Raw genomic sequence first — 25,270 nt, forward strand, 5'->3', positions numbered from 1 at the left:
GGGCGGTCCAGACCTGCTCACGGAGTCTGTCCGTCCCGACACCCACGCCAGCCTCCACACGCCCCATGTTCAGCGGCTGCTTCGAACCTCAAGGTACTGCACCCCCAAAGGAGAACAGTGCCTTCAGCCCCACTATAACCACCTCGGGATTTACTGTGAGAACTGTTAATTCCTAATGATTTTTAAATAGATGGGGTTTTCTATTTTGCTTGGAATTCCTGTCTAAATAATATCAGAGTGTAAACACATTTCCCCTCATAAAAAGTGCTCTTTAAGGAGCATGCTTCTTAAAAAGGGAAACTTTAGTTTCTCTAAAGCTGATAAATTAAAGGTCAAGGGTCAGGAAGCCAACTTCTAGGTGGAACAAAGTGACCAATACCAGAGGAACATCAGCAAGCAAGTGGATCAAAAAAGTTTATTTTGAATATTTAATTTAAAAAAAATCATACCTATGATGTGTGCTACAAGAACGTAGATACAATAATTGCATATAAAACCCGACCTAATTGTGGTAAAGCAAGGATTATGCAGAAACGCACTTTAGGAAGTAGACGCTCATGTCCCCAACACCCGAGACACCGCGACAGAATCTTCCGGAAAGACTGCCCCGGACCGTTGCCAGTGCTGACCTGGCCTCCCCGGCTATCAGGAGGGCGATGTGCTCCCAGGCAGTGTCCACGGGGAGCGTCCGGGGTGGGAGAACGCACTCTCCGCTTCACTCTTTAGCCAAGTCAATCGATCGCATTTGACTGTCATGTGACGTGGTATTTTGGCACAATGAACACGAGTGCCTTGACGGGAAAAATGTTTCTGGCAGGGTACGACAGTGAAGGCGGCTGCCTTCCCGCGGCGGGGGGCCGTCCGGGGCCGTCCGGGGCCGCCCGGAGGGGGCGGTGTGCACCAGCGCTGCGTGACGCTGCTTCGGGGGCAGGAGCCGCGGCAGGAGCAGCCCTCCTGGCAGCAGGTGCCAGGGGAGGGACAAGGGAGGGAGGGGGAGAGCGCGGGTCTGGGGAAACGCGAAGGTGCTCCCACCCAGAGCTAAAGCTGCCGCCCGCTGCACCCCTGCTCTCAGTCCCAGCCTCCCGTCAGTCCCCCCTCTGCCGGGGACAGTGACTCCCGCCCAACAGCGCGTGGCCGGTCCGAGCACAGGCAGCGTGTCAGGGGTCCCGACCGCCACCGGTGGGGCGAGGACAGCATGCACTCAGGACAGCCGACGGTCCCGAAGTGGCTCCACGTGACAGTCAATTTGGCAGAAACAAAGAAAATGCCTTAAATGCATAAAATCGATTACCCGAGTCCTCCTAAGGTGTGTGATTACAATATATTAGCGAATTCAGTGGCATGAGCATTTCCAAAAGCATCAGTGGAAGGATCACGTATAAAAGCGGTTTGTACAGCGGCCTCCCGCCGGGCACCTACGGCCGCAGCTCCACGTAGTTGGCCGGGAAGAGCCCATACCTGCCCTTGCACAGCCCGCGCCACCAGCCGTCATCGATCATCTCTATGTTGGTGATGATGTCGTCGGGGTCGAAGGAGATTTCATCGTCGCCCGCTAAGGGAGAGGGAGAGAGACAGGAGGGTGACACTCTGACACTGAGCCCGGCCCGGTCTGCTGGAAGGGGCGTGCTCCGGGCCCCCGGCCGGGCGGCAGAGCAAGCCCTCCCCCAGAGCTCGGCCTTCCTTCCGCTGCCCTGCCCTTCGCCTCACACAGCAGCCCCGAGCACGCGAGCCCCCGGCGCCAGACTTCTCCCATTCTCCCACTGGAGAGCGTGCTTACAAGGCGCCAAGGGGAGCCTAGGAAGGAGCCCGAGGTGGCAGCTGGGGCGGCAGGTACAAGGGTAAATGTACCACGGTGTAAAAATTACAGATGCCCAATTTCACAAAATCCACACCCGTGCCGACAAGTGCGTGGAAACAGATAGAAGCAAACGGGAGGGGCACGTGCTCTTCCTAGGGCAGGATGGAGGCACCACCGACAGGGAGGGGGCTGGCGGTGCGCCTGGAGCGATGGCCGGCAGCCTGAGGACGCCCAGCATCTTGGGAGGACCACACAACAGCCCTCAGCAGCAGCAGGAGAAATGCTGGCCCACACACTGGACCACGGGTGGTGGGGACACTGCAGTGCAGGACAGATGGAGGGGCCCGTCACAGTAAAAAGCAGGAAGCTCTCCCGGGGCTGCCCAGTCCTCAGGGCACAGCCTCAGGCGGGCCGCGGGTCACCCCAGGATGAGGCCATGGGGTGGATCAGAGACAACCGGCGCAAATGGGACAAGAGGTGGCTGGGACAGCTGGTAAAAATGGGACCCGCAGCAGACCTCATCACGGTGTCTCAGGGCTGACCCTCCCACTTGGATGGAGTATGCTTTGGGGTGGGCAGTGTCCTCGGTTCTGGGGAGTTCACACTGGGGCCTCTGAGAGTAACCGAGGGTCCGAGGAGGCATAGAAATGGCGGGGAAAATGGAGTTTCTGTAACTTTGAGATTACTTCAAAACAAGTTACTTCTTAAAAATTGTAATAACGCTCTGGGAGTCAAACTCCTAAGAGCAGCATCAGCGGAGAACAAGCAGCAGGTAGGAACGTGGGTCCCTCACCAGCCTGGTAGTCGTACAGGGCGACGGCCGTGATCCCAAGGTCATTTTCATATTCGTCGTAGGTGTTTTCCTCTAAAAATAAACCGGGACAAAAGCTGAGGGTTAACCAAAGTGCCTCCTCACCTTTCTCAGCCAGTCCTGCCCGGGGCGCCGATCAGCAAGAGGAAGGAGTCCGGGTTTACGGAGCAAACCCACCCCTTCCCAACGCGGACGCCAGCCGGGGCGTGTGACGATCTGGGTGGGCACCGAGGCAACTTTCAGAGGACGGGCTGTTAAACTGTATGTATTTGGTACTCTGAGAAGGGGCCCCGCGCTGCCCAACGCCTCCCGTCGCACTCGGGGAAAAGCCAAGGCTCTGTCCTGAGCTGTGTTCTCGGATGGGTTCAGGCTCAATCTGCCCAAATATACGGAAGGAAACCTCATCTTTAAAGATGAGAGACCGACTTGCGCGTTCATCCCACTGAAACATGTATAAAATTTTCTGATTTTATAGCAATCACCTTGAAGGACCTCAAGACACTCTGTCTTCCCGGAGCCAGGCTCTGCCCAAGCTGCTACCGTGAAGGGAGAGCAGCAGAGACCGCTCCCTTCACACTCCTCCCCACCCACCACCCCGCAGCAGCCGCGGCCTTCCTATAACCCCCATGGGAGGCCGCGCCGAGCCCCGGGGGAGGGGGGCCTGGTGCCCTCCCAGCGGGGGAAACGAGGACCCCGCCAGCACAGGCCAGGTGGGGCGGGTCAGGCCACGGGGAGACGGACACCACTTTCACAGACGAGCAGAGACAGACGGGGATTTGGCGGGGCGCCCCTCCCCCTGTACCTGCTGGATAGTGCCCGGGGGCCTCTGTGGCCTCATAGACGGGGTCCGAGGCGTAGGCCAGGCCCTGCTGGCTGCCGGCGTCTTGGTAGTCGGCCGCCTCCATGCTGTACCTGGGCTCAGGCTCGGGCTCGGGCTCGGGCTCGGGCTCGGCCTTGAATGAAGCCGCGTCCTGGGGTAGGGGAGAGTCAAGGAGACATTTCCTGTAGCCCACGCTGGGTCCCCAACACGGGGCTCCCTGTCAGTCCCAGGGGGGTCGCAGCACAGACCCGCGGTGAGGAGGCACCGTCCGCTCACGTTTTGAGAACGCTCGGATTCTAATTGTGGCGCAGCACCGTTAAGAGGACCACGTGCCATTTCCTGCTGAGCAACCCCACCATCACAGCCCCCGACACCCCAGAGTCTTGCAGTGACGAAACCACGCGGCCTGTGGGGAACAGCACCGCCCCGAGTCGTGCCTGCAGCTGAACCCCGGGGCCCGGGGCAGGTTGGCCTGTGAGTAAAGGCCCGGGCCGCCGAGGCTGCCCGGGGCGCCCAAGGACCCGCCAGGCCTGCCGGGCTTCTGTGCGCTGCTTCGCAGCCCCACCCCCAGCCGGCGGGTTCGGGTCTGCCCAAATCCTCCGGCGGAAGGGAAGGGGGGCCGGCGAGCCACGGGCAAGCGCAGACACCCAGAGGAAACCAACGCCAGGCTGTTCACAGTCGTCGTGACTTCTGACTCTAACGGAAGCAAGTGGCTTTAGTTCGTTTTTCCGACCAGGGACCATCTGAAGGCACCGTCGGGGGCTCAGAGAGCAAGGGACACACAGAAATGCCCCAGTGAGAACCAGCGGGGTCAGGCACTGGCTTTCGCCGGCAAAGGGCCATCATGGCTCGGGCAGCCCGTGAGAGCCACTAGGGAGGCCACGGAGAGGGGACTCCGCATCCAGGCCAGGCACCGAGCCACTCAAGGGACGAACCGCAAGAGAGCGACAGGCCCAGAGCCTTCTTTGGGCAAGTCTGCCCTGGATGTGCAGGGGACGCCCTGAGGGTTTGAGGCCAGGTCTTGGTGTGCGGGCACCATGCTGGCTGCCCCGCGCATCCTGAGCAGGTCGGGGGTGTGGGGGATCCCATCCTGGGCTGCCTGGCTGCACCCTACTCCCTCTCTTCTGGCATCAGCACCGCTGTCCCCGGCGTATCACGTGGTTCTGGCCGGGCTGCCGGTCACGGGACCCACCTGCCCTGCCACTAGGGACAGCAAGCCACGCCGCCTTCTCCAAGGACCGAATCCTCAGTGACCGGCCCAGCAGTGGAACAGGACAAGGGGAGATGACTCAAGGCCCCTCCTGCCACTGGGTTACGAGCCCCAAGGCCACGCCACAATGCCTACGAGTCCAGGAGGACAGAGCCACCACGAGGGGGCAACAGCTCACAGAGGGCCCTGGTGGCACCGTGCCTACGCCAAGACCCAGGCTCGCTGCCCAGAGCTGTCCGGTTCACGAGCTACCGGACGCCTCACCCCTGCAAGTGTCAGCAGGGCTGAGGCAGCTTCTGTTCCTCACAACCCAGGCCTCTGAGGATGTCCCGGTGAGAGAGGTGGGCAGGGGACCCAGGGCAGTGGCCGGGGCAGAGGGGACGGGACACAGGGCTCGGCCAGGTGTGGCCCCCGAGGCAGCAGCAGAGCAGCTCCTGAGAGGCCGGGCAGAGACCCGTGATGGAACGGGGGACGGTGAGGCGGGCAGCCCAGTAACTCGGAGCCCAGGAGAGAAGACAGGTGTGAGGGACGTGAGCGGGCAGTCACAAGGCACCGATGACGGGAATGAGGATTACAGGCCAAGGACAGTCGCCGGGGAACACAACGGTCGAGAGGGACTGAGGGAAGGAGAGCTGGGGAGGGCGGCTCATGTGGAAGGACGGCAGCTGGGTGCCGGGAAATGGGTTTCCAGAAGGGAGTGGGGTCAGTGTCAAGTGCTGCAGAGAGCAGTCGAGATGAACTAGAAATCATCTACGCAGCATCAGGAGACCCGCCCGGGAGGCAGCAGGCTCGGCCAGGAAGGCCAGCGGGGGCGGCCGCACACACAGAGAGGCTGGACGTGCGGCGCGTGTCCCCAGCACTCACGAGGGCTCCTCCCCAGGCCGTCCCCTCGGGTGGGGCACCAAGCAGAGTGGGGTAGGGGACCCCTCCATGGACAGTGGCATGGACCTGCGAAGGATGTGTTCGGGGGGTCAGACTCATTTGCACACTGAACGAAAACAACCAACCTCGTAGACGGGGCTTGGGGGTGGCCTCTCCTGAGCCGGCTGAGGAGTCGGGGAGGCTGGGGGCGTTGGCTTCTGGGCTCGGGCTTGCTCCTGTAATTGAAAGGCAAGCGCCGGTCAGAAGGCTACCAGAAAAAGGTCCACCCAGGCTTACGGGACCGCGCTCACTGCCAGAGCAGAGCGTGGGGAGTATGAAGCATGGAGACTCAGCACCCAAAACCATTAAGGACAAGGTGAAGTGAAGGTCACGCATCATCAACAGCCAGGACGTCAGGGACCCCCAGTCCTCCTGCTGTCACCATGCAAACCACAGGGGGCAGGCAGGCTGCCACCCTGTACCTGGCCCAGACCTCGCATAGGTGACCAGACGAGGACCTTGAGGTTCCGAGCTGCTGCTGTTGGGACTGAGATTTCTGGGGACCTACAAATGGGGTGTGTACTGCACATAAGACATACAGGAATCTTTGGGGGCCAGAGCGTGGGCTGTAGTGGACAGAAAAATGGCATCTCAAAGACACGGACACCCCAGCCCCCAGATCCCGGGAGGCGGTGACCTCGCAGGGCCAAAGGGACTGAGGATAGAAGCAGTTACGGACGGGAGGTGGGAGACAATCCCAGCTTTCCCACGTGGGCCCGACGTAACCACAGGGATGGTTCTAGAAGGAGGCAGGCATGTGAGCGACCCATCAGAAGAGATCACCACGGAGACAGAGGCTGGAAGGGGCCCCGAGCCCAGGAACGTGGGTGCCTCTAGAAGCTGGAAAAGGCCAGGAAACAGGTCTCCTCTGGAGCCTCCAGAGCTGTGAGAGGGTCCACGTGTGTTGCTCTGAGGCAGAGTCCGGGATCGCGTGGGATGGCAGCCCCAGGAAACCCGTGCGGACAGCCTGGCATCACAGAGGAAGAGACAGGACCGCGAGGGGCCTGCACCAGGATGCGGCGGAAGCAGGACCTGAACCTTCCCCGGCCTCCGTCCTGCCAGGCCGCCAGTGGGACAGTCAGGTTCACAGGCTGCCTGGAGCCGGCCCCAGCTCAAACACCCAGGCCTGGGCGTGTTCCCGTGCAGGAGTCCCGTCCGGGCTGGCTCCGCACGCGTGGCCCGAGACCCGGGCTGCCGCTCGCACCTGAGCTGCCTACGAGGGTCTGGGACGGCCCCTCTCACAGCTGCTGGCCGCAGAGAGTAACGTCTCATGGCGAGCCAGCAGGACCCGAGAGTCAAGCACGTGTGCATTCGTGCTGAAGTCCTGCCTGCCCACCGCCGGGAGCGCCCCACGGCCCAGAGGACTCTGGAGTGAGGACTGAGCGGGGAGGGCTCCCAGGGGCCAGCAGAGGCGAGGGGTAGGGGCTGGAAGCGGAGGACAACACGGTCAAAGGGACAGCAAGACAAGGGAAAGCAAAGGCGCCAGAAAGAACCACAGTGACAGCCGTCCGCAAGCCACCCGCTCGTCCTGCGCCGTCCAGATGCTGACGGGACTAGACGTCACGACGTGCAGGCAGAAAGTGAGGAAGGCAATGATTATTTGATGAGACCGAGATGTCAGGAAAAACGCCTTGTAGTCTGTATATCCATGTGCTAAACAACCAAGAAAACCCAACTCGTGAGCTCCTTACTTGGAAAGTTTCTAGCAATCACGGAATTAACAAGACGTAATTACACAAACTGGCTCTTATTCTGCATGTGATGGAACCACCTTCGGGGCGCATTTAGTTCATGTCTCTGGTGCCCACGGCACGTTCATTTCCTCGGCCCCCCGTTCCCTCTCGATGGGGGTTCTCGGAGCCCTAACTACTGATTTTGGGGGGGAGACGTCTATGGAATGGAACAAAGCTTTCCGGTTTACGAAAGAACTTCATGGGCTTTATCTCTCATTCCGCTCCACGACTACCCGGGAGCACAGCAGTGAGTTCTTCCGTCCCCGGTCCACAGGAGAAGGCGAGGCCGCAGCACGGCGAGCCCCGGACACAGGCGGCCTGCTCAGCAGGTGGCAACGTGGGGACCAGAGCCACGGACATCCAGGCCTGGGGAGAAGGCCGAGGAACACGCCCAGGCGCTCCCGCTCTCCTCCCGCAGCCCCCGTTCCTGCCTCCTCTGGGGGACAGCAGGACAAAGACGCATGCACACAACAGATGCAGGTGCAGAAAGACGCGAGTCGAAAAAGAAAGCAGAAAGCGGCTCTGATCCTTCACGGGGAGTTCCCTCTGTATTCTTGGCCTTCTCCCCAGGAGGAAGGGGCTTCCAGAGGGCCACAGGTCAGAACGGACACCGCCAGGCACACGTGGGGCCCGGGGCTCCGCGGAGGGAGAATTTCAGAGGCGGGTGGGCACGGGAGCAGCACAGCTGACTGGCTAGTACCTGGCGGTCAAAGGCCCCGCCATGTGTGTGGCTAAGAGTTACAGTTCCTAAGAGCAAGCCTCGAACTAGGGTTCCAAACGTTTTCCACGGAGAACCTTCCGGACCACGGGCCCCACACTCACATGCAGCTGCCTCCGGGCCTCCTCCTGTTCCTGTCTCTCCTTCGCCAGCCTCTGGGCCTTCTCGGCTTCCGCCTTCCGCCTGTCCTCCTGCTCCTTCTCCTTTGCCAGGTTTTCAAAGTTCGCTCTAATGTTGCTTGTTCTGCTGTTCACTACAGAGGGGAGGAGAGATGCACGCTGGGAGTGAGAGGGGCAGTGTGTCCCCCCGACCACAGCCCCGCGCCAGGGTGGCCCGCCCCACGGGAGCCAGCGGCCCGCTCAGCCTGCCCATCCCAGACCGGCCTCGGCACCTCCGTCTCCCGCACGTTCCGGAGGACTGCCAGACGGCGGGAGCCTGGTATCTGGAGTATTTCACATTCCCAACGGCCCTGGATTCTTCACCACCACACACTCAGGAGGGAAGAAATACATTTTCCCTAACGATGCCCTCGATGACGCCGTACAAAGCACTGATGCTGTGTCGATCTCAAGCCCGGGGTGTACATCTGCCAATCCCCTGTGGCGGGTGGGAGAGGGCCACAGAAGCAAATTCTGCAGCCGTCTCGAGGAAAACGATTTGTGCGCTGAGCTGCAAGTTGCACTGATTCTTCCTGGAACATCATTTTGCCCTGAGATAACTGACAAAGTACGAGTGTGCATCTTTGGTATCTGGCAGACATTCTCTCTAAAATGAATCAACTCAGGGCGCCTGGGTGGCTCAGTTGGTTAAGCGACTGCCTTCGGCTCAGGTCATGATCCTGGAGTCCCGGGATCGAGTCCCGCGTCGGGCTCCCTGCTCAGCGGGGAGCCTGCTTCTCCCTCTCCCGCTCCCCCCTCTTGCGCTCTCTCTCTCTCTCACTCTCTCTCTCAAATAAATAAAATCTTTAAAAAGAAAATAAATAAAATAAAATGAATCAACTCAGTCTATCATGTCAAGAAAAACGGCAGTATCTATCGTCAACGGGAAAATTCAAGCTTTCAAGAAAAATCAGAATTGTGAAAAACCTGTATCTGCTCCGAGCACGACAACTTCCCAGGTCCATAAGGACTCTGGTAAGACTGACGATAATGTGAATGAATGTCACTGGGGGGACTACAGAATGAAAAACAAAACATTTGGAAGTTCGGCTAACTCAGTGGTCTAGTACTCTGCAAACGTCCAATGCGTGTTCCAGAACCATGCGGCAGCCTGTGAGGGAGAGGACCCACTGGGAGCACCAGGAAACCACTGCCCTTCCCAGTGCAGGGTTGCGAAGGAGCATCCGCAGCTAGGGTAACGCCCTTCTCTTTTCCGACAGTGTACCTGGGGGAGTGCAGAGCTCCTTCCTAAACATCCTTTACCACAACAGATCGAATGCAGAAGCAGCTTAAGAATAAAGGTCTTCGAGAAAAATTTACAGACACGCAAAGCAATGCCACGCTTCTGTGCGAGTTTTGTTTCAAAAATGTGGTTATTTTTTCCATAAACAGTATTATGATGTTAACATGTGATGTTTCCTTGTTTTTAAGTGAATTAGTAAAATCTTAAATTCTCGTGTTCTAATCCCGCTACATCAAAGATCAAGAGACACAAGCCTCACAAAGGATCCCTACGAGTGTCAGATGTCCCGAGACCCCCAAGTCTGGGAACCGCTGACCCGGGGCGTCCACAGGAAACAAAGGGGATGCTCTGCCTCCTACCGTCCATTTACCACTTTCTATACATTTCCCCCAACTCAGCAGTGCTCCTCAGGGTGCGGCCACGCGACTGAGGCGGGAGAAGACACCTTCTCTGGTGGCAGCCAGCTCTGAAGACAGGCTGGGAGCAGCCTGGCGCAGGGACCAGAGAGAGAGAAAAGGCGAGAGCGTCTACTTCGGCTTCTGCACAAGCGAGCAACACGCTCCTCACATCACGGCTGCGGCCGACTGGCCAGCCGGGGGCGTCTGCACGCACTAGAACCTCCCAGAACCTGGTCCCTGGCAGTGAGGGGGGCCCCTGCAGATGGGTGGCTGGCCCAGCTCTGCTTTGGGAGGCACCCCCCCACACACACAGACCCCCACTGGCAGAGCACTGCAACACGCTGCGTCCGAAAGGAGCCTCCGAGCATCCGCGGGGACACGCAGGCCTTCCGTCAAGCACGGCAAAACCCCCTCCCCGAGTGAGCAGAACAAGGGCGCTCTCTGTCGCTCCCAGCCCGCGCTGTGCCCACGGCGGGAACACCCACGGCGCAGAAGTTCGTCCTGGGAAAACCGCGGCACTGGGGTCGGCCACGACTTACCCGCCTCGACGGGGATGGTCTTCTGATAAGCAGGGGCCACCTGGGCAACGTCCTCGAACGTGGAAGCGTTCTACCAAGACAGAAGCGGGAGAATCAGGGGAGCGCCTTCCTTCCCCCTCAGCCTGCGAGGGCTCCTACCTCACCCGAACGTGGGAAACTGCCCTGCAGCTTCCAAAAGAGCCGAGAGCGCCCAGAGGTCTCACCTCCGCCTCTCTGCCCACGCACAAGGGCATCAGGGCGGTAAGACTACCCCGTGTGATGCCGCACCGGAGGGGACGTGTCGTCACGCATCTGCCCAGACCCATGCAACGTACGACACCAAGAGCGAAGCCTGGCGTCACCTAAGGACACTGCGCGATGAACACGTGTCCGCACAGGCTCCTGGGCTGTAACGAGCGCATCCCCCGGGGGGGCGGTGCTGGTAACTGGTAGTAGGAGGGGCTGGCCGTGCACGAGGGAAAGCAGGGGTGTATGGGAAACCCGTCGCTTTGTCCCATACTTGCTAAAACTGCTCTGACCCCTCGCCCCCAAAATACATATCGGCATTCGTGCAATCATAACCCGACGATGCGCTCAAGCCCCGCCCCTCCCGGCCACCGAGAGAGGCTTGCGTGTTTGCAGGGACCCCGATGCCTCTGCTCTGCCAGGGACAACACCCTGGGTCACGCTGGAGCCTCACGGGGCCTGATGCGCGAGATCCCCGCTTCCCGTTCTGTAGAGGACCCAACTCTGTCACAGCAAAGGCACAGTGATGACCGTCCATCCAGAGGCGGACTCAGATGCACACAGACAGGCTCACAGGCCCTCCGGCCATCCTCAGTTTCCCCGTGAGTAAACACCTCCCAGAGAAACATGTTTGGGGCTCAGGACACAGCTGCTTTTCTGCCACACAGAACAAGGAGGAAGGGGGCCCAAAGGAGGCGAGCAGTTGAAGCTCACTGGCCACGTGAAGCTGAGGGGTGCAGCACGGGCAGCACAGGGGACGCGACCCAGCCCACTCCCCCCGCCCCCCACCTGCCCTTCCAACCCAGCGGCATCCAGTCCCGGCACCTGCACACCCAGGGGTCACTGAGCCATCCCTGCCTCACCTCCAAGTGCAGCTGCTGGGCTGCCCTCAACAAACCCTCTGCCCCTTCCCAGACGCCCGCCCAAACTGCCCGTGTCTGCCACGCCTCTTTCCAGAACAGTCTCGGACGTCCCCCCCGCCCCGCAGCCTTGAGCGAAGAGGGTGTCTGCACCCTCTGGATTGCTCCCCGCTGCTCCAAGGGGTGACGGCCTCGTCCAGCCAGTTCTCCAGCGCACTATGCTGCTTGAGGTCGTCTCTGCCACCACCCTGGGGGCTTCTGTCCCAGCTGTGCTGTCTCCCCAACACCCCGTCCTCCCTCCTCCTTCCTGACCAGAATCCTCTCCCTCTGCTGCTACTCCTCAACATGGACTCTGCTCCCTGTCCCCTGGTCCAGCCTGCAGGACACCTCTCACCCATTTCCATCACCCCAGGGACTACTGCAGACCCAAGTCCCAGGGACCCACCTCTCTAGGGACAACCTCATGTCACCGCCTGGCTCTGAACCCCTTGCGCACATTTACGGGAACCCGGGTAGTCCCCACCCCGTTCCAAGCCTGTGCCCTGCCACTCACTCCCGGGGCCCACACATGGTCACGTGGCAGAGTCCCCCGGGTGACGATGTCTGTGTGGCCAGCTGTGAGCCCCATGGAGCAGGACTGCAGGAGGACCAGCCCTGTCTTCAGTGACCAGGGGCCAGGCCCAGGACTGGGCGGGACGGCTTGACTTTGTTCAGCTGAACTGAGGGGACGGAGCCGCTCCCAGGCCCCAGTGTGGAGCTCGTAAGCCCACCACACTGACGTAGCTGGGCTGCAAGCTAGAAAGGCCATCCGACCGCGCTTAAGAACGAGCTGCCAAGGCTAGGAAGCCGTCGGGAGGGACAAAGTCCCTGGCAAGAGGAACGGGGTATCTCGAGCGGAACGCTGTAGGAGGCGGCCCAGCGCCCAGGCTCTGACCCTAGACACACACTGTGCCGTGGGCCTTCCGCAGGAGGCCGACGTTCCGGGGCTGCGTGCTCCAACGTGGAACCAGCACTCACGCGTGGCCAGGAGCTCTTCTTCCGTGGCCCGTGTGACCAAGGAACCCAATTTCCAATTTGGTTTACCACTAAGCTGAATTCAGAGAGCCACACGCTCTTGGGCTGTCACGTTGGCCTGGAGTCTAATGCCCGGGTTCCAACAGTGGCCCGGCCACACGCCCGACTATGGACAGGCAAGGACAGTATCTGCCTCACGGCGCAGCTGTGCACGGCCCAGGACAGGACACCCCTGGCATGCGAGGCAAGGCCTGGCACACGGGAAGCACCGCTCCAGGGTCTGTCCTTCTGAACACGTGAGCCGACACCCACTGGAGACCATCCCCGGAGCAGCACACAGCAAGAGCTCCGTGTATTCCCAAACCCATCCACAGAAAACACTCGGCCCTGGATTGGAAATACTCACCTTATCCATCCGATCCTTCTGCACCCCGTATTTTCCGCCGAATCCTTTGGAGTAGTCTGAAACGCAGCACAAGGCAACACTTACTCTGCGGTCGAGGACCAGCACAGAGCCGCACGCAGAGGCATGCAAACAGATCCAGAACCAGCCCACGAAAATGCACCCAGCGCGCAAAGAAACGAGAACCGCCAAACAATGAGTCTTTACTTGCAAGGCTGAGTTTTGTTTCTACCAATGGTATTCAGGAGGCAGGCAGGCGCGAGGCAGAAAGAGGCGTGTGCATGCTTTCCCGCATTCTCCCAAGGGACAGAAAGGGTGCCGGGCGAGGGCTGGAGGCAATGAGAGCGAGGAGGCCAGAGCACGGGCCGGGGAATGCACCACTTCAAGAGCACAATCTTCAGCCCGGCAACGGCTGACCGGCCACATCCCTTCCTGCGTCCTGCTCCACTGAGTGCTACAAGGGGGCTCAACCGCAGGCTTCTCTCTCTTTTTTTTTTAAAGATTTTATTTATTTTTTTTGACAGAGAGAGACACAGCGAGAGAGGGAACACAAGCAGGGGGAGTGGAAGAGGGAGAAGCAGGCCTCCCGCTGAGCAGGGAGCCCGATGCGGGGCTCGATCCCAGGACCCTGGGACCATGACCTGAGCCGAAGGCAGACGCTTAATGACCGAGCCACCCAGGCGCCCCTTCTCTTGCTTTTTAAAAGAAAAACAATTCCCCGGGGAAATTCTACCGGCCGAATACTTATGTCCCGCAACACAGATCTGCATGACTGTCACGCTGTCATGCAGCCCTGGTGCCACGGAGAGAGCCAAGGCCGTCCCCGGGCCGTCCGCCGGATGGACCCGAGTGCACGCTCCTGCCCTGCCAGGACCCTGGCACCGGACGCCTGAACTCTGCCCCCGGAATTCAGGCCAAGTTTGGACGGTAATTAAAGAAGGACAGGGGCGCCTGGGCGGCTCAGTCGTTAAGCGTCTGCCTTCGGCTCAGGTCATGATCCCAGGGTGCTGGGATCGAGTCCCGCATCGGGCTCCCTGCTCCTCGGGAAGCCTGCTTCTCCCTCTCCCACTCCCCCTGCTTGTGTTCCCTCTCTTGCTGTGTCTCTCTGTCAAATAAATAAATAAAATCTTAAAAAAAAAAAAAAAAGGACAAATGCACTGGCCAGAGTCCCAGTATCTACATCTAAAACTTCCCCGTTTCTTTTCAGTTTTGAACACATACTATCGGCTCTGTGTGAAGAACTTATACGTAAGTTCACCCAAAAAACAAAAACAGAAAACATCCCCACCCCAGCCGAAGACACCACCACAAGGGAAACACAGAAACCACACAGAACACGCCGGCCCCGGGTCCCTCGCTGCCACCTTCCCTCTGGTTGAAGGCTCGGGACCAGGCGGAACCAAACAGCTCACTGGGTGACTCCCAGCGGTCATGTCAGCAGCAAGAGCTCCTGGAGAAGGTTGCTGGGCACCCCACCCCACCCCTAGTCATGTTACGGGGTTAGCAGGACATTACCCTGCAAACTACTCATCTTACCAAACACAAAGTTCTAAGGGGCAGAGGGGCAGAAAGGGGTGCAAGTGAGAATCACTCCAGCGTAGAACTGGGTTGAAAACACCCACGTGCCCCTGGCAAGGGACAGCGGCTAACTCGGAAGGCTGAGCCCCTGAAGTCTGTGCTAGATGGGGCTACACCGGAAGGGGAGGCGGGAGGTGGGGGCAACTATGCCTTGCTGGGACTCGTGCTTGGCCAGTCTCTCCTTGTAATCAAACCCCACAGCACAGGAGTCCTGCCTCTCGGACTGAACACCAAATCTGCCTCCGAAACCAGGCTTATGATCTGAAAATCCACCAGCAACAGTGGAGAAAACCGAGAGAGGAAACACAGTTTGGTTAGAATCGTTTTAGCAAGTGCAAGCATCAAACACATCGTTTAGAAAGCAGGGCTCTGCGGAGTGCAGGGGCTTGGAGCCGGCTCCCGGGCTCACGAAGAGGCCAAAGTCGGCTCCAAGGTTACAGGACACACTGAAACTCGAAACACTTCAGCCAAGATCTGGAAATAGGTTAGGAACTGCATCTGAAATAATTCAGAAAAAGCACTCCATGCTTTGAGGTTTCCTTCCGGGGTCCTACCCGCGCTGCAGACACGAGAGTGAATCTCTGTGCGTGTGGAGAGAGACACGTTGTACGCAAGTATCACGGGGCCCCGCGGGTCGGCCCCACTTCCCAGGGTGCTGGCTGCAAGGGTGGGTGCGAGGCCGGGGCACATGTGACGGGGCCCCCGCACCCCGCAGCCTAGGTCCCAGGGATGGTGTTCGTTCTGACGAGAACACGCTTCCAAGCGGAGGCAGTGCCCCGCAGCACACTTTATCAATGGGAATGCACACGCGGGCAGAAAGCAGCGTTCCCAGGATGCTCCGGGAGCAAGGCGGGCACGGTGCCCCCTTATCAGCAGCTCCCGGAGGCGGGGAGGCTCATTGCTATGCTAGCTGGGGAGCGTTTCAAAAATGTGGCAAGCACAGGACAACCCCAAACGGTGGAGAGAAAAACAACACACGACAGAAATGTAGCAAAAACACAGCCCATTGATGGACCTGTGGACGGAAACAAACTCTGGAATGATCTCGGGAGGAGTAGGCATAATAAATGTACCTTTTTGGGATTCGTGCAGTTGCAATTTCTCCTGGTGATCCCAGCCAAGAGCACATTTGTCTTGTCTGTCTGTCTGTACACCGAATTTTCCTCCAAACCCTTTCACATAGTCTACACGCACAAGAAAAGGCCACAATCTAGTGTTAGTGGGGAGCCCGGGCAGCATGTTCCTAATACAGTGAGACACACATAACCTGCTAAACCCATCTCTCTCTTCCTGCAGGAAGAAGGCCTCCTCGACAATGTCTGGAAAGCAGCCTGATTTATACTCTCGGCACCGTGAGCACAAAGAGGACCCCGCGTACAGAGCTCCAAGGCACGCAGCCTAAAGCAGCCCCCACGAGTCACCACTATCTCCGCGTTTACAACACAGATGTGCGACACATGGCCATTATTACAGGCAACTGCTGGGGTGCCAGGGCCAAAGATGTGTCAGGATATGGTTTCTTCATTTAACAGCTGCACTTATGGATTTGCTATATTTCAAAGTGCGGTATTTAATTAAAGAGGCATCTACTTTAGGGGTTCCTAGGGACACTTTCCCTTTCTGTTCTGGCCAACACTCATCATGCTACCAGCTGCGGGCGAGAGGAGAGGAGAAAGTGGAAGGCACCTTTCTGCGACTCGTGCTTCTCCGTCCTGCCCTGGTACTCGAAGCCCACGGCGCTCTTGTCCACCTTGTCCTTGTCGATGCCATACTTGCCGCCGAAGCCCTTGGAGTAATCTGCAAACAAGGGAAGTACCGTTTATGCAGCAGCAACACAATCGGGGAGCTGCTTTGAGAAAGTACTCTTATCACCCAAATAAAAACAAAACAACACAAACCAAAAATCTTTCAGGCACACTGTAAGATCACGAATATGGGAGACAGTGGGAAGTATTATTTGTATATGTAACAACAGAAATGTGAAGAGCAGCCTGTATAACGGATTTTAACAATTGTCTTATCTTCCCTGCATTCCAAAGGAGATCACGAAATAAGCGTGTTAGATGTTGGCGAGGATGTGGAGAAAGGGGAACCCTCCTACACTGCTGGTGGGAACGCAAGCTGGTGCAACCACTCGGGAAAACATTTCCTCAAAAAGTTGAAAACAGAGCTACCCTATGACCCGCAATTGCACTACTGGGTATTTACCCCAAAGACACAAATGTAGGGATCCGAAGGGACACGTGCACCCCAATGTTTATAGCAGCAATGTCCACAATAGCCAAACTATGAAAAGAGCCCAGATGTCCACCGACAGATGAATGGATGAAGAAGATGTGGTTCATATACACAATGAGATATTACTCAACCATCAAAAAAATGAAATCTTGCCGTTTACAAAGATATGGATGGAACTAGAGGGTATTGCACTAGGTGAAATAAGTCAATCAGAGAAAGACAATGATCATATGATCTCACTCATAAGTGGAATTTAAGAAACAACAGAGAGGGTCCTAGGGGAAGGGAGGGAAAGATAAAACGAAATCAGAGAGGGAGACAAACTCTTCATAAGAGACTCTTCACTCTAGGAAACACACTGAGGGCTGCTGGACTGGACGGGGGTGGGGGGCTGGGGTAACTGGGTGATGGGCATCAAGGAGGGCAGGAGATTCAGTGATGAGCACTGGGTGTGATATGCAACGGATGAGTCACTGAACTCCACCTCTGACACGGTAATATACTGTATGTCAATTAACTGAATTTAAATTTTAAAAAAGAAATAAAAAGGAAAGAAAGACGCGTGTGATGTCTGAGAGCGAGATGAGCCCCGGAGCCGTAGTGGCCAGCTTTCACGAGGTCCCTCTGCCTCACCAACTAAAGCCAGCAGAAAGATACACACGGAGCATCTTCCAGAAACACTACTTCTACCCAAAGCAACGTCACTGAAATACGTATCTTGACACTTAAGCACGGCTCCCCCAGGGCCACTCCCAGAACAGACCCAAGATCAGACCCTCGGGGGGAGGCCTGGGCTGCAGAGGAACCCTGTCTGCCCCACGGGCTCTGCCTTCCGCTCCCCGACTTCCCAGAGGCAGCTTTTATGCTTCTTCACAGGCTCGTAGGAGAGAGGGTCCGGGAGCCCTGAGCAGATCCGAGGGCAGGCCCCCAACTCGCAGGCTGCATGCCGTACCGGGCAGCGGAGGACGGGCTTGCCCCAAGTGGACAGAGGAGGCCGAGTTGAAAGTGACCCTGTGCGGCACACTTCGTGCTGGGGCCGTGGTCTCAGGACAGGCGGGCAGGCCTGGTGTGACAGGAAGAGACGCCCACAGCAAAGCAGAGGCCCGGCCGCCCCGCAGGAAATCCCGAGCCAGCCGTGCCTCCAGTGGGGACTTCTCTTTTTGCCTCTTACGGAAATCTGGGGTTTTAAAGAAGACGTGTGCGCTCTGTTTTTACATATAAAATTTACATGTGCGGGGCGTCTGGCTGGCTCAGTCGGCGGAGCATGTGACTCTTGATCTTGGGGTTGTAAGTTTGAGCCCCATGTTGGGTGTACAGATTACTTTAAAAAAAAAAAAAATTAAGTATGCAGGCCACACGAAATAAACAACGCAGAAGAACCAAGCATCCAGGGCCTCCGCGGGAGGGACCGCATCTGTAAACCCTGTATGGAGACACCCCTCCCCGGGCAGGATTCCCAACGACGGAGGGAAAAGTCAGCACGGCAGGTGAGGACAATCTGCAGTAGCCACAGCAATTTTAAACTCAACGTCCCTGGGGCGCCTGAGGGGCTCAGTCATTAGGTGTCTGCCTTCAGCTCGGGTCATGATCCCAGGGTCCTGGGATTGAGCCCCGCGTTGGGCTCCCTGCTCCGCGGGAGGCCTGCTTCTCCCTCTCCCACTCCCCCTGCTTGTGCTCTGTGTCTGTCTCTCTGTCAAATAAATAAATAAAATCTTTTAAATAAATAAATAAATAAAATAAACTCAACGTCCTTTCGACCCTGCAATTCCTTTTCTAGAAATTCACTTTTTTAAATAATCACTTATGTATATGACACACGGGGACAAGAATATTCACTGTAGTCGATTTTTAGCTTCAAAAATCATAAATGACCTAAATTCCACGTTCTAAAAAGGAATGGTTACGTGTCTGCAGCTTCTCCACATGACGGGGACGGAGTGATAGACGTACGACAAAGCCCCGACGCTGACCTGAACAGGACAAGAGCGTCCCCACACGCGCAGTGAAAAAGGCTGCGCAGGGTCCCGTGAGCCGCCTGGCACGGGGGAGAAATTCTCCCGGTACGGATGGACGTCTGTCCACACGGGACAGAGCGGGAGGAAGGCAGGAGCCGTGCTGGCCCGACCTTTCTGCGACTGGTGCTTCTCCGTCCTGCCCTGGTAGTCAAAGCCCACGGCGCTCTTGTCCACCCGGTCGGCCTGCACGCCGTACTTGCCGCCGAAACCGCTCGAGTAGTCTGCAGAGACAGGGCAGCAGTCAGTAAAGAAGCCCGGTGACAGGCTCAACTGTCACTTCGGCTCTTTGACCGAGCAAGACAAAAACATGTCGGAGTCAGGACTCATCAAGAGATCGGCACCCAGTTTAAAATGTCCCCCAGGGTCACCCACGAGTGACCAACTCCGTCTCCAGCGCGGTCCCCAGCAACCACGAGAGGGGCGTGTCTTTCTCAACGGCACACATGAGCTGCAGTCCCACTTGGGAAATGAATCATCCGAATAAAGCAAGCTGTGTAGCTCATCCCTTCCCAAAGGGACTGGGAAGGTCCATCGGGGCCAAACGGACAGAGCGCCCGCTCCCGGAGCCATCCGATGACACGCAAGACACAGAAGTAAACCCATGCGCAAAAAAGGCTTTGAGAAAGTGACGTGCTCCCGTTCCCAAAAAAGGCTTTCCAAGACCAGCATGACTTGGAAGGTCAGCCGGCGCCGTCTGAGGACCACACGCACAGCAAAGCATCAGTGAGCTAAGGGCTCCGGTTTCCACTGCTGGGGGACAGTGAGCTTTCCGCCAGCCACACCCAAGACCAGACTCTCCCGGGCCAACGCCGCTCGGAGGGAGAAAAGGCAGCCTCTGCCGCAGGCTGGGAGGCGCCAGGGTGACACGCGACCCAGATGCTTAGGGAGCACGGCCCTGCCCAGGAAACCCCCTCCGGCGACAGTGCTCTCGCCCCCAAGGCGGCGGGGGCACCACCCCCCCGCAAGCACAACACAGCTTACCTCTCTGTGAGGCGTGCTTCTCGGTCTTCCCCTGGTATTCAAAGCCTACAGCAGACTGCAGGTACCACAAAAAGGGAAACACATTTTTAAATACCTCCAAATCTGTTCATCTGAACCCCCAATACATACAACATTTTTAAAAACAAGAACCACGTTATTTTTTGACCTCTGATTTCCTAAGCCAGGTGCAGGTCTAATCAGCGCCCCAAGCCCTGGTGTCTGACGTTTGTGGGACCATGGCCCTGTGGGCTGTGCGGGCCAAGCTGCACAGCAAGTTCCACTCGTGGATTTCCGGCCCACGATGTCAACCTGGGACAACACCCACTGCCACACGTGACCTTGCTTTGCACGTGAGCTCTTCCAAGAGCAACACGGACATCAGGCACGAGAACGGGGGCGGTGGGGCATCTGCACGCACAGCCCCGGGAGAGAGGCACCATCACCCCGTGGTACAGTTAACACAGAACCACGGCTAATAGGGAGCAAAGCCTGAATGTAGACTGAGCTGCAACTCCAGAGTCCAGGCTCTCAGATGCTATGATAGAAAACAAAGGTGTTGACAGTCCTTGGTCAGAGATTCAGACACCAGGCCTTAGTCCTGGAACTGGGCACGGGGGGGGGGGGCCCTCTGCCATATCCGCTCTGAACACTGCCCTGTCACAGGGACGTCCATGCAGCAAGGGTGGCTAGAAATGGTCCCCAGGGACACATTCTCAGGCAAATCTAAGGCTGTCCCCAGTCCATCTGATGAATAGATACCAACACGGAGGATTTCTACAGCAAACAGCAAAAAAGATCCTTACACGTTCCTGTTCTCGATTCTTAGCCCAGCCAGCCAATCATCTCAGAGCCTGGCGGGGGGGCGGGGAGGGGGGTGCTTCTAGGAATCCTGCCATCGGAACGCCCACCCCGCAGTGCCGAGCCAGAGGCACCTCGTGCTACCGTGACCGTCCCGGCGGACTCCCCGATCGCCCGGGTGCTGGTTCCCACGACACTCACTCACCTGGTCAACTCTGTCCACCTGGACACCAAACTTGCCTCCAAAGCCCCGGACGGAGTCCACCTGGGAGCAGTGCTTGGAGAGCTTCGACTGGTACTCATGGCCGACAGCTGACTGCAACAGGGTGCGGAGAGGGGGTGTTAGCTGCCGGCGGCCCGGCCACCCCCGCACAAGGACCATGCGGCACCAGCCCCCCACAGTCTGGGCTGGGCTCCTCCCTGAAACACACACAGGGTGAACACCGGCGGACGGGCCACCTGCCAGGCGGGGCCTTCGGACGCAATGGGGACAAGGCAAGGACCCCAAGGTCAATTAGGCCCCGAACCCGGCCTGCGACACCCGGCCTGCCCACGGAGACTGCTGGCCCGAGTTACTTGCCGGCTGAAGCGAAGCACGTTCGTACCGCGTGATGCAGAAACGGGGACCAGAAATACCTTGCTAACGGACAGAGCTGCGGACAGCGTGCTTCCATGACGACACACTTCCGGCCACTAGTCTACCGAGCGAGCACCCTGTGCAGGCGAGGAGCGGGCACCACCGCGTCCCCACACGGCCCTCGGCGAAGGAGGCGAACTCAGCCGCCGCCGTGCAGACCCCATCACCACGGCCTCTGGGCCACACCGGGCACCCAGCTCGTTGTAAAGTCTCTGGAGCACAGCCACACCTGCTCATGTGCATACTGAGGCCACTTCTGAGATTCAGCCACCAAATTCAGGAAACTGCCAGAGACCCCACAGCCCGCAAAGCTGAACACACTTACTACCGAACCCTGAGCAGCCCCCAGCCCTGCCCAGCCTCCCGGCACCCGGCTCCACCCCCAGAGTGGACAGTGACCACGGGTGGCGGGGCCCTGTGACACAGAACGGGGACGGCACATCTGAACCCTCCTTCCAGCTCCAACAGTCACACCACCCGGGAAGCACCCCTCAAATGCCCGCTGCTTGTCTCCGGAGATCCACAGGACACCCGGGTTCAGGCTGAACTAAAGCAGGGTCAGCCCCACTGCTGACCCTCCGTAGGCAACTCAGGAGTCCGTTCTGTCGTATCCCAGGGGAAGGAGCAGTGGAGTTTTCCTGGAAGCAGAATAACCTTTGGATTCCTGTCTCCTCGCCCCGAGGCTGCTCAACGTCGGGACTGACCGACGAGCTCCGAGACGCACCGGCCACCCGCAGCCTCGAGTCCCCCCAGAAGGCGCTGATAGGGCAACCGCGAGGTGCAGCCTGCCGAAGGGGCCCCCCAGCACCAATCTCAGCAGAAAGAGGGGAAAGAAGTTTTAAGAAAACTTTTCTAAAAATGTAGCCAGAGTGACAGCTTGGCAATTATTCTAAACTGGTTTATCAACACGGATTTACGCCACTGACCAAAGTCATGTCTGTAACTAGAGGTCAGCCCTGGGCAGGGCACCGTCTGGATGCACACTCCAGCTCCGGGGTGTGGCTGGGACCAGGAACGAGGCCTGCCACCTAGGCCGCGGCCAGCTCGACCCTGACTGAAGGGCAGGGGGCCTGAAAGCCTCGCAGACAGGGGCCGGTGGCTGCCTCACCTGCCCAGACCACACACCTCTGGCAAATCCGTGCCTGCCCGGGATGGGTCTTACTCTGAAAGTCTCTACTGCGTTGTCCTCAACTCTTAACACAGAGATCTTAGGGCTTTTTCCAATTTCTGGAGAGAACAGGTTACAAGTAAGAGTTATTTGGTTTGGGAATCTTCATTATTTCTGACAACTGGTCCAATCATGCCCCCAGGAGCTGCAAGCTAGCCTCGTCTAAGTGTGCAGTGAGGCGCGGAGGGAGGAACCACGAGCCACATTAGCATCCCTACCAGGTTCCTCTTTAAGGGGCGCCACCCACTCTATCGGCCCCAGAGGCACGAGGGTGTTTCCCCGAGCCGTCTGGGGACCGCTAACGTATCGGCCAGAGACGTGCCGCATGGGCACTCATAAGACGTCCCTGAACACGTTCACGGTACCCGGCCAGGCACCAGGTGAGGACAGGTCTCAGCCCTGAAGAGCCTCAACGGAAAGGTGGCAACGTGGAGGGGGAGCAGAGGACAACAGGGAGAAGGCACAGGGGAAGGGCCGCTGCGGCCTGGCAGGAGGGGGGACTCCTCAGGGAAGCTTCTCGACTAGAAAGGCCGGTGCTGGGAGGGCAGGAGGGGCAATCCCACCAGTAGCAGAGGCCAGAAGTGAACCCCGTGTCGCTCCTGCCATGGAGCGCTTCCTTGACACTTTATTGTCCCCAATGTGTCATTTTTCCAACCCAGACCTGGGGGCCCAAATTGATAATGCATTTCTAACTGCCCACAATCCCATGCTCACAGGCTTTGTTTGGGGTGGGAAAAGCTTCCACCTACTTGATTCTTTCACTGTCCCAAGCACATGAAGGTGTTGTCTGTTTGCACTGCAAAAAGCTACCAGGCTTTTTTTTAGAATCCAAAGATTATTCTGCTCCCCGCTTTCCCTGTTGAGACATCTCCGGGAATGACAGTCACACCAGGAAACGTCCCTGTGTCTTTCCTGCAGCTCGCACTTTGTCCAACTCCAGCTTAGGCAAATTTCGGACCTGGTTTGGGGCCCACAGGTACACCGTGACCCCACAGTGTCATTCCATGTCAGCTCAGACACTGAATCTGATCCATGCGTGCGGTGGGTGGGGGGCGGGGAGACAGGTCTGGAATTACAGACCAGAACTCGCTATCAGCTGATGGTTTCCCTTCTACGCAGAATCAAGGCAGACATCTGTTGGGTCAGAACAATCTCACAGTGTTCAGACTGGGAAATTCGCGTCTACAGGGACGTCTGAAGAACGTAAAGAACTGCCTCAGTGGCGAAGCCTGGGATACGCTGGCCCCTGCTCTGCCTTCTCCTGCAGGATCAGCCCTCCAGAGCTCCTCTGCTCCGTCCCAGGACAGAGAAGACGCAGAGTGCTGTCAAAGGTTGATGTGTTCAGTCGACAATGCTGACACCGCGTCCCCGGATGCCTACACTCGCCCAGTGATGGCTCAGGGGAGGCTCGCCCACTGTTCTCAGAGGGAGCGTTCTCTCCTGGCCTGTGGGCAGGGACTCCGTGTTACACGGAGCGCCAGACTCCTGCGTGAAGGTCATTCATGCACGAAGGACGTCAGCACACCTGCTGGCCCAACGCTCACCTGTGGCGGGAAACGAGGGAGCCCCCGGATTTGATTCCGGCTGCAGGCTGAGTTGCGCGCAGTAGTCCACACCTGCAGTCAAGATGCCTCTGGGCTTCTGTCCGGGTCACAGGGCGGGCCTCCCAAAGCCCGGAGCAGCCCTGGGCCTCCCTACACGTCACCCACACCCAGGAACCAAGAGAATCCTAAAAGAGCTTCTCAACAGCAGGAGCAGTTTACCAGCCAGGTCAATCAACAGAGGACTACTACTCAGCTCCCAGAAACCGACTCAAAACATTTAATCCAAGGAGGCCGGAGCCCCCGCTCTGCCGACTACGGGCTCCTCGAGGAGCATCACACAGCTGCCATGCCTCACCTTGTCCATCCTGTCCTGTTCCACACCGAACTTCCCTCCATAACCGTGCGAGGCTTTCGGTCCTGTTTCAAGCTCCTTCTCCTTGAGGGTCTGGTGTTCTTGAAAAACATTCTCTCTCAGCTTGTGTATGCTTGAAGGAAAGAGAGAAAATAAAAACAAACTGATAGAAAGGAAGCGCATCCTCACCTCCGAGAAGGACACGCGAGGACAGGGGACGTCATCTTCGCAAACCTGCGATCTTGTGATTCCAGGCCCCCAAATCCCCACCTTCATTGTGCTTTCCTGACTCCTCTGCTTGCTGGCCCACCTGCTCCACCAGCTCTCCAAGAAACCAACCTGGGCACCTAAAGGGAGGCATCCCAAGCCCCCGAGTACCTATCCTGAAACGTGGACTTTTTCTCAAACGCAGAAAAGTTCTCTGTTTCATCAGGTAACAGGACCAGGAGAACCAGTTCTGTGAGCGGCCCCCAACCCAAGGCAGAAGGGGAAACAAAGTCAGCAGTCCCTTACCCCAGACACCCTGAGGACACTGGTCCAAGACAGTGAGACAGAACATTTAGACAGCATCCCTTTACTTGAAATACTCCAGCTTTGTAAATATCCAAAGCTGAAATGAAAGACTTTCAGAATTTATCATCCAAAGCCACTTTTTACTTGAAACGCTGGGGATCGTCAAACAGATCACAGGATGTGGTCAACATCTGGCAGGTCAAGGAGCTGTCACCATCAGGAGACCATGAAGTGGCACACTGCCCCCCCCCCCACCAAGCCCCTCAGGAGAAGGAGCAAGAACACGGCTCCTCACCCCTGAAGGACCCCAGGGCACCCAGAACCGTCCCAGGGGCTGCTCTACCAGGAGCTCCTATGAAGGCCAACACGTCTCAAAGCCACGGGAACAGAGAAAACGAGGAGAGAAATGGGTGACTTAACCCATTCGGGAGGCGGCCTAACCCACGACGGTGCCGGCTCCCCTCCAGGCAGGCCCAGGGCCCTCCCTCGACGCCCTCCACGGGCTTCTGCGGTGGGTGTGGGCGCAGCAGGTCAGGGAGGAACGGACACTCGGTCTAAAATGCCCACACTACAGACTTCACCCTCTCTTATGGAC

At 57.9% G+C, this 25,270-nt stretch overlaps 1 protein-coding gene across 4 annotated transcripts in view; it reads right to left on the minus strand.

Annotated features, from left to right (window-relative positions):
* Positions 1–401: 401 nt before the first annotated feature.
* The window catches only part of CTTN (cortactin), a 32,502-nt gene continuing 7,633 nt past the window's right edge, over positions 402–25,270 (minus strand). For 2 of the 4 annotated variants that reach the window (XM_081797611.1, XM_081797612.1), the window contains exons 5-18: positions 24,166–24,295; positions 20,667–20,777; positions 19,664–19,718; positions 18,793–18,903; positions 16,116–16,226; positions 15,503–15,613; positions 14,580–14,690; positions 12,855–12,910; positions 10,350–10,419; positions 8,116–8,264; positions 5,647–5,736; positions 3,412–3,580; positions 2,592–2,663; positions 402–1,552 (exon numbers count right to left, since the gene is read on the minus strand). In XM_081797611.1, the coding sequence (XP_081653737.1) occupies positions 1,416–1,552; positions 2,592–2,663; positions 3,412–3,580; positions 5,647–5,736; positions 8,116–8,264; positions 10,350–10,419; positions 12,855–12,910; positions 14,580–14,690; positions 15,503–15,613; positions 16,116–16,226; positions 18,793–18,903; positions 19,664–19,718; positions 20,667–20,777; positions 24,166–24,295 (1,483 nt within the window). In that variant the 3' untranslated portion in view covers positions 402–1,415. The remainder of the gene's footprint in view (positions 1,553–2,591; positions 2,664–3,411; positions 3,581–5,646; positions 5,737–8,115; positions 8,265–10,349; positions 10,420–12,854; positions 12,911–14,579; positions 14,691–15,502; positions 15,614–16,115; positions 16,227–18,792; positions 18,904–19,663; positions 19,719–20,666; positions 20,778–24,165; positions 24,296–25,270) is intronic. The other 2 variants (XM_081797614.1, XM_081797613.1) reach the window with 2 other exon arrangements.

The sequence above is a fragment of the Leptonychotes weddellii genome, chromosome 11 (assembly GCF_054177405.1).
Source record: "Leptonychotes weddellii isolate Sample4059 chromosome 11, ASM5417740v2, whole genome shotgun sequence".
Lineage (NCBI taxonomy): Eukaryota > Metazoa > Chordata > Mammalia > Carnivora > Phocidae > Leptonychotes > Leptonychotes weddellii.